This window comes from Cynara cardunculus, assembly GCF_001531365.2.
Source record: "Cynara cardunculus var. scolymus isolate 2C chromosome LG 6, CcrdV1, whole genome shotgun sequence".
Taxonomy (NCBI): Eukaryota; Viridiplantae; Streptophyta; class Magnoliopsida; order Asterales; family Asteraceae; genus Cynara; species Cynara cardunculus.
The window spans coordinates 20,210,925-20,219,909 of record NC_037533.1 but is presented as its reverse complement, the minus strand read 5'-3'; the positions used below and the strand labels follow the sequence as shown (position 1 = coordinate 20,219,909).

The 8,985-nt window shown below is 32.1% G+C and overlaps 2 protein-coding genes across 2 annotated transcripts in view; one reads left to right on the top strand and one right to left on the bottom strand.

Moving 5' to 3' along the window:
- Positions 1-665, top strand: part of LOC112514848 (uncharacterized endoplasmic reticulum membrane protein YGL010W) — a 5,435-nt gene extending 4,770 nt beyond the window's left edge. The window contains exons 3-4 of the mRNA XM_025121472.1: positions 247-318; positions 420-665. Of these exons, the coding sequence (XP_024977240.1) occupies positions 247-318; positions 420-536 (189 nt within the window). The 3' untranslated portion in view covers positions 537-665. The remainder of the gene's footprint in view (positions 1-246; positions 319-419) is intronic.
- A 295-nt stretch (positions 666-960) lies between these two features.
- Positions 961-2,722, bottom strand: LOC112514784 (pentatricopeptide repeat-containing protein At4g21065-like). Its single transcript, XM_025121387.1, has one exon. It carries the CDS (start codon positions 2,675-2,677, stop codon positions 1,103-1,105), a length of 1,575 nt encoding a protein of 524 aa, XP_024977155.1. The 5' UTR covers positions 2,678-2,722; the 3' UTR covers positions 961-1,102.
- Between the last annotated feature and the right edge of the window lie 6,263 nt (positions 2,723-8,985).

Genomic DNA, 8,985 nt, shown 5'->3' with positions numbered 1-8,985 from the left:
GGTCCTATAAGCATCCTGTTGTAACACCTTTATATAACACGCACAATTGTTTGGTCCTATAAGCATCCTGTTGTAACACCTTTATATAACACGCATAATTGTTTGGTCCTATAAGCTCAAGACCAGTAAAAGAGTCTATTAGGACATTTAGACATAATTTGCATCTTATAAAGTCGATTTTCTTGTAGTGATTCCATTTTCTCATTCACGTTTTAGTAATCAAGCTTTCGTTTCTTTTCTTATTAGAAACGCGCACCTGCTTTGTTGGACAACCTAGCACAAGCCTTCTTGATGGCACCCTTTTTCGTGTTGTTAGAGGTAATTCGCGTGTGCCCTTTGTATCTCTCACTGTGTGCATGTACGTATGTATATGTGTATGTATGTATACTATTTTCTTAATCTTTGTTGTTGATGTTCAGACTCTTCAAATGGCGTTCGGTTATGAACCATATCCGGGGTTTCATGAACATGTTAAAGCCAAAGTAGATGCAGGTATCCAAGAGTGGAAGGAGAAGAAGCAAAAGAAGATTTCATAAATATTATATGTCAAGTAACGAAAAACTTCTGTTACATACAAAACATTCGTGTTGCAAACTATATGTTGTTTTCATTATGTATAACAAAATCAAAATGATGCTTTGCAAATTCATCATATGTTTGTTCCCAACTCCTGCCTCCAAGTCCCTGATCCTATCAAACACGCTTAACTCGGTTATGCGGGACCAGTCCCTCATCCTATCAGGTTAAGGGTTGTTTGGTTGGTTTTCCATCAAGTCCTGCATGGATAAAGCTACTGTGTGGATTAACCTGGCTATATAGATTGGGAAATATCTGCTTGGGTGGGTTTTTCCATAGAGGATATAAACATGTTTTTTAATTGGGAATGATAGGTTTGAAAAAAAAAAAAACTTGACTTTTGCATAAAGCTCCTCCTAAAAACTTATGAATAAGCCACTTTCTACATCATTAAGCCACTATGAAACAGTATAGCTGACGAAATAAGTTACAAGTCCCATTAAGCTTATTAAGTTGTTAACAAACAAAACCTAAATCGGTTAAGTGGGACCCAAGATAGCATGTACAAATCCTATTCCCGAGTGTATCATGGTACGCCAATGAAACTGTTACCAGGGCTCGGTTTTTGAACTCCATTAGCGGTCATTGATCTTCTTACTCTCGAAACTTGGTTCCAATCCTCTAGGCTTGCATAAGTATTAGCAAGAAGAACATAATCGCTGCTATGATCCGGTTCCACCTCCAAAAGATGCATTCTAACCTTCTCGGCTAGTTTCACGTTGCCGTGAATCCGGCAACCGCCCAATAACGTCCGCCAGATGATGGCGTTGCATTTCATCGGCATACTTTGAACCAATAGATAAGCCTCAATGACCAACCCAGCTCTACATAACATATCTACCATGCATCCATAGTGTTTTATTGCTGGTTTCGTTTGGTATTCTTTGGTCATTTTATCGAAATATTGCCGTCCTTTTTCGATCATTCCCCCGTGGCTACACGCGCTTAGAACTCCCAGGAAAGTTATGTCGTTGGGTGGTGCGTCTTTTTCGTTTATCATTATCGAAAATACGTCTAGGGCTTCTCGAAAATGACCGTGCGCTGCTAGTCCCAAGATCATCGTGTTCCATGTTACTGTGTTTTTTGATTTCATTCGATTGAAAATCTCATGTGCTTCTTCAAGTTCTCCACATCGTGCATACATATGAATCAGTGAATTCGCGATTGATACATCGTTCATCGAGCAATTTTGATCAACGATGGAATGAACCCACCTCCCGAGCTCCAAGGCACCAAGTGCAGCACAAGCCGATAGGATCACGACCAATGTGGCATCATCGGGTTTTATTCCGGCATCCAGCATTTGCGAAAACAATTCCAGTGCCTCTTGGTGTTTTCCACAGCAGACATGGCTATCAATGATGGTGTTCCAAGCAACCAAGTTTGGGTTGGGCATTTCATCGAACAGTTGGCATGCAATGCGGAGATTGTTGAGCATTCCATACATATGAATCAGGGTGTTTCTCACAAAAACATGACCATCAAGGCCGTGTTTTACGGCATTGCAATGAGTTTGTTTCCCCAGCAAAATTGACCCAGATTGGGCACTAGATTTAATCAAGAAAGAGAGAGTAAAATTGTCTGCAATCTCTCCATGATCAAGCATCCTCTTATAGTAAGAAAACACTTGATGTACTTGATTCATCCTACCAAACCCTCTAATCATCGTGTTCCAAAGAAACCCATCTGGATTCTCAATCGTTTTGAAAATCGAAACAGCATAATCCATAGAACACTCATCTGATACAGCACAAAACACGATAATCTTACCCACAACAAATAAGCTCTGAGTAAAGCCAGTTTGAACCAGATGGGCATGGAGTTGTTCAATATCCCTCTTGGTGCAAGATTTCTTGAAAACAGAAAGAAGAGCTTGCTCCTTCTTGGAGTAACTTCTGCCATGTGGGTTCGGAATCATGGTGGGTGTTTGTGAAGAAAAATGACAAAAAAGATTCGGATGTTGCAAAGAATGTGGTAAAAATGAAACAAGTTTCCATTTTGATGATGGTTTGATGAAGTTACAGCAACTATTCACCATACCCACAAACTGATGCAGGTTGAGATTTGAAGAAATTGTGGATTTGGGAAGAGATTGCATCATCTTTGATGCAATGAAGGTCTGTTACGTTTTTGTTTTGTACGACAGTGAGAAAACAAATGGGGTTTGATGTGTAAAAAAGATTTGTTTTTCATAGACGATAAATTTGGTTTGCAATTTTAAAATTATAAAATAATTTTCATAGTTTGTAAAAACGATGACTTTCTTTAATAATTGCTAAAAAATTCCGCCAAATGAAGGAGTTTGCGTTCTTTTGTCATTTTTTGGTTTTTACTTGATCAAAACCGATTTATGATTTTCGTCTTTGTGGTTTTTGATCGGGTAAAAGATAAAAAAAATTGATAAATGTTCCTCATATAACAAAATTCTTTAACAACGGCCAACATTTTGAGTTATTGATGAAAAGACTCTTCATTTTTACGAGAGTTAGTTCAAGGGACGCAATCGATAACCAGAATGAGTACAAATTTATAGGACGAAATTTGTCTGTAATTTACTCTTTTTGCTATTCAGTGTAAAATATATGAGTTAATTTTTGTAGGTATAAAATAATTAAGAGTGGCGAAGGCTTCACATATTATTAGTTTGTGTAAATTATAATACTTTTTCACATTCTACAATTTCTCTCTAAAAACAATTTTAAATTTAAATTTTTTATTTTTGGTTTAGAATAAAATCCCATCTCCCGTTTAAATCACATGCATTTTTAACTACTTTTAAAATTTATACATATGAGATGCGTTCATAAAATAAAATATAATTTAAAACGACTCGATTTCATATAATTAAATCAGATTATTCCATCTAAAAACATGAATTCTTCCATTTAGATCTGGAAATGGATGTTGCAACTAACATGTGAACTAAGGAGGTATCGGGTGTGTTTAGCCTCATAGCAAATCAATGGTTTAAACATCACCAAAAGTGAAGATTGTTTCTTTTATATATATATAATATTATACACTTCAAAAAAAGGATGTAAATATAAATTTTCTTATTTATTTATAATCTTAATTAAATAACTATCGGGTCTTATATTTATATCTTATAATCACTTAAAAAAAACACATATCCATACACCCTCTAAGATTTAATTCAATCCATGCTTTGAAGTATGAAAAAAAAAATCCACTTTTGGTCCTCTATTCTTATATTTCAACTTCAAATAAAGCAAAAACTACATGACAATAATTGCATTCCATGTAACAGTTAATTTGAATCTTAATAGATTCTAAAGGTGTTTCCATTCTCAGTTTCCATCTTGATTGTAATAACTAGGCAACTCAAATTGTAACAAAACCGAGAACGACACATAATCATCAAAGATAAGAGAATATGGTTAAGCAAACAAAAGTTAGAAGCAATAATTCTTTTATGAATGTTGAAAATGGCTTTTATTAGTGCCATGATCAAAAGTTAACAAACAAATTGTCCAAAAGAGGAATAAAGGTTTGTTCTTGAAAACCAATTCCACCGGTCTTGTTTTTTTATGTATGGATACATATCGAATTAGGTCATCTTCGCCTACGTCTGCATTCTTAACATGTTGTTGAATTATCAAGAAGAGAAGTTGTATGCATGTTGCTTGACGTAAGACTCAGTTTTTTTTATGTTTGAAGGGAAGTCTCAATTGGTTTAGAGCCTTCAAGCCAATTACCCTTTTCGGCGGTTTCAAGAAAAAGAAATTAGAAATATATAACGGTTTAGTAGGTCACCATATTGTTGAGAAATACAAGTGACACAATTTCAGGTAAATTACGAAAATACCATTTTTTTCATTGTTTTTTAATCTTTTTTAAGAATTACTAGATTTTTATTTCATTTTAATATAATTAGATAATAAATCCATTTTAATTTATTTGTTTTAGTTTTATTTTGTCTATTGACTACTTTAATTTATATTTTCATTTCGTAAAAATTATTTTGATATATTTTATTTTACCTGTTTATCAATTGATATATTAGTTATATAAATTGTGTTTATCAAACATATAGTTTTAATCCATTAGTTTACAATTCGAATCAAATTTAAATAGAATCCGTTACATAACAATAAGTTTGCAGTATCATCCGGTTTTAAAAATTAATTATCTTTCATCCAGAAAATATATTTGACAAATAATTGAATTGCTATCAGTTTTTAGATTTCAAAACAATTTAATACTACGCTTAATGAGATATCGAAGACAACATTTTAATATTTAGAATTTTGTCTTATATAAATATTTCAATTAGAAATATGAAATATAACATCATGGGTGCACTTTGAAACTTATAGAGACTTCAACTTGTTAATGTGGGTTTTTTCAAGACTGTAATTTTGTAGAATCATTTCGGTTATGTGCTTGTTATACAATTTTCTATGATTATATCACATCAAATGTAATAACTTGAGTTTCAACTACTGGTTTAGATTGTCGACATGTTGCATTAAGCAACTTTCACACTTTTGCCAAGATCAAAGCTTTTACATACTGTAAAATTGTCAACCGGATTGTAATCACTTTGATTGTTCACATGTTTATGTAACCTTTCAAGATTATACCACGACTGTATTAATAATTATAACTTCAACTATTGTTTATGTAATAACCCAAAATAATAATAATAAATAAATAAATAAATTGAATGCAATTTAATGACGGGAAACTCAATGGTCATGAAACCTACGACCATTTATTATGGCTTATCGTTTCATATTCCGTGAAACCGCCGATGACTTAGTATATATATATGGGGAGGTCTTCAAGCATAGAGATGACAAATTCTCGGGAAAGGAAACTCGTATAAGAGAGGTGAAAGATGAGGATGATTTGGTGAAGCGCAACAAATTTGATGCGTTTTTGGGAGTTTGTAGCTTTATGTGTAGTTTGGGGTTAAGAAGGAGAACTATTGTGAGAAAATGCGACGGTGGACGCTGTAATGAGAGTTGACGGTGCTCTACATCGAAGTTAGTTTGGCACCAATCGGGGAGACGCTAGCTACTTCAAAGTTCGGTTTGGGCTACGCCATGTATTGTGAGTTACACGTGATTTATTTTTAAAATGGTTGCATGCCTTATTATCCAAAAGTTGTTTGAAGTTTCTCGAGATTTTTGATATGTTATATATGCGTGAAAAGTTCGATATTTTTATAATATGTGTTTTGAGTACTTGTGTGTCAATGGGGATGTACTACGGTATGATTTTGTAAAGACGAGCATGCTTTGTGAGCTTGTCTAAGCCGTAAGTGCGGACATGCTGTGTGAGTTCGCTAGGTAATGCTGTGTGAGGTAGACATCTCTCATGACGTTGTTGCTTTGTGATGTAGACACGCATTATAGTATATTTATTTTGTGAAAAATATTATTCTCATCAAGGCATGCTAATTTATGAAGCTTCGTGAAAATTGTTTATCATAAAAGTTGTTGTTCATGCATGAAAACCGTGGATTCACTAGGCCTAAGGCTCACCCAAAACTCTTTTAAAACTTTTTCTCCCAGGCGGCTATTAGACTGGAAAGAAAAGTTAGATAAAGAGATAAATAAGGATTAGCATCAAAGAATGACATGTGCAGATCAAGGCACTGTTATATCGAGCAAAGTATGTTCGTCAAGATTGTAAGTTTAAATAGTGATATAAATTGTAAGATTAGAAATTTTATTTCCGCTGCAATGTAAGTTTTGATCTTGGGATACTAGTTTTGATATATTTAAGTATTTGGAAATTTTGGGATGTTACAGTTTAGACCATCGACATGCAATATTAAGCGACTTTCGCAATTCTTGCCAAGATCCCACGTCTCCGAAATATGGTATTTGTTAAATATATATAAAAATGAGATATTATTGGTAGAATATATGCTTTATATAATTATTTGTATTGTGGGCTCATTTATTTATTTGCTTAAGGAAATGGGAATATGATAAGGATGAAATGTGTGTAAAATTCCAAGTGTCATGACATCAAGTTTTGTTTGATTGGTTAAGGGTTACTTTCTATGGTCATTCATTTCCCTACACATGTACAAGTTGTTATGCCTTCTAATAATATGCTTATAATTCTATAATGACACCAAAATTCCTTTCTACAATCATTTAGTTTTTTTTTTTTTTTAATTAATTTCGAAAAATTATCCCATTGTTGTCTCGTCTTCTGAATTTTGTCTCTTCATGAAAAAAGTTGCGCTGCCAATACGATTGTCTATGATGCATGTTTTATTTGGTTAGAACTGAAAGAAAAAAGAAATGAAAATGAAGATAATAGGATTAACAAGATGTGGAAAAAATTCATTATCGGTATGTTATGATGTTTGGTAGATTTGTTGTAGTCGAATTAACCTTCTAGCTAGTATTTTGTTTGATGTGTATGTTATCCTGAAGTTGAAGTAGCATTCAGATCAATCCAAGACTATGATGAAAGTTATTGTTAACTCACAACTAAGATATTGTTTGGCAAAAATAAGCTAATTTATCTTCTTGATACATGTTTGCATGCACATAAATTAGCTTATTGAAATGTTAACAATTTAATGGCTTATTTTCATATATTTTTTCAATTATAACCCTCATTAATAAAAATTATAAATAAAATTTAAATATTGCTATTATAAACAAATATCAGAAATAAATATTAATTATTTGTAAACAGTAATTGTTAATAAATATTAATTATTAATCATGTATTGAATATTTATTATTTACAAATTTTTATGTTTACCATTTATTATTATTAAATATTATTTAGTTATAGTATACAATGTTTTATGTCATACTTAGTTATGTATAATAAATAGATGTTTGAGATTTAATTAAGAAAAGCCAACAATTAGTTAAAGTACCACTTTATTTGGCCTCTTCATGTTGTATAATGATACGTGTTTTAACATGTAGAAAAGGAAGTTACACACCTTATGATTGGGTCGAGGAATTGAAGTGAGACAAGTTTCTAAATTTTATGTGGCTTCTTTTCTTCATTTTTATTTGGGACAAACGTTTAGAAATAAATGAAATCTTGCAATTGAATTAACATCTGATTTTTAAACAAAACGTTTGGGTTTTAGTATGAAAATTTTATAATCAATCGACTTGTTTGCTTATGCTTTAAGAATTTCTTTGATTGCATCTTCCACAAAATCAACTCTCTCATATTTTCTTTATTTTAAATAATTTATTGAAACAAAAATTTACTCTCAAAATCTCTATTTTCTTTATTTTACCTCAGTTGAGTTGAGTTATACTTTTGTTTGTGTTGGTTGAGACTTTCAAACCACAAACATCAGGCTGGGCTTCAAACTCAACCCGATCACTCGCACAACCCTGAAAAGTCAAAATTTCTTAAGATCCATGAATGAAATGCCAATAGAGAAATGACTTGATAATAAAAAAAAATTGAACAAAATGTATTGGATGTGTTTAAGTGATAGCAATAACATGAATACCAAAATATCGTATTTATACTGATCATTTGTTTTCTCAAATCCGTTACCGCTTTGATTTAGATTGAGATATGAGATATGAATCTTAACATATAATTTTTTAAAATTCACAATTAAAACACTGATATTTAAATGATTTGAAAATTCTTTATTTTAATTAAGTGAAGTGGGGACCACTCGGAATATATTTTGTTGATTTAATAAAGAATATTTATTCTCAGCTCCTGAGCTTACGGGCTTCTTGGCCAATCAGGGATTCCCATGTATGTAATTGTAAGGTAAGGATGCCATGCCACCATCGCTACAGCCTACATGTTGGGATATAAGGAAGCAGGGCCCACAAAGTCTTGGAATTACAAGCTATTATTAATATTGGTTTTCCATAGTTTTTGAGTTTTTATTAGAAATTTTCTCTCTAATTCAGATCAGATCAGACCAGACCAGACCAGACCAGACCCCTCTTAAATTAAAATCCTTTAGTGACTGATATTTGTTATCTTTGATTTAATTTAAATACGGTTGTTATATGATTAGACTAAAAATCCTTTAGTTATTTTGGCAAGTTTTCAATCCACTGACTACCTAAAATATTGGGTTCTATTAGTAATCCAATACGATTTAGATGTGTTACAAATTTTCAATCTTTAAAATATAAGACGATGATGAAAGAAAATTGATTTATAAAGTAAATGTAAAATTATTGAATTCTTCTTTAACTTTAAACAGTCTATTTACTGTTTATTATTTGGTTCTGATTCTAGTTTTTTGACTTTGTGATAACAAGGTTGAAAGAGCTTGTGAAAACACATGCTTTTTGTTAGATGAAGATTTGTTTGGTAAGATTGAGATTGGTATATGAAGAAGTAATCAGACGTGAAGTAAATACAAATAGAAAAAACTAAAACTAGGCAAATATGTGTTACTGTACATATATG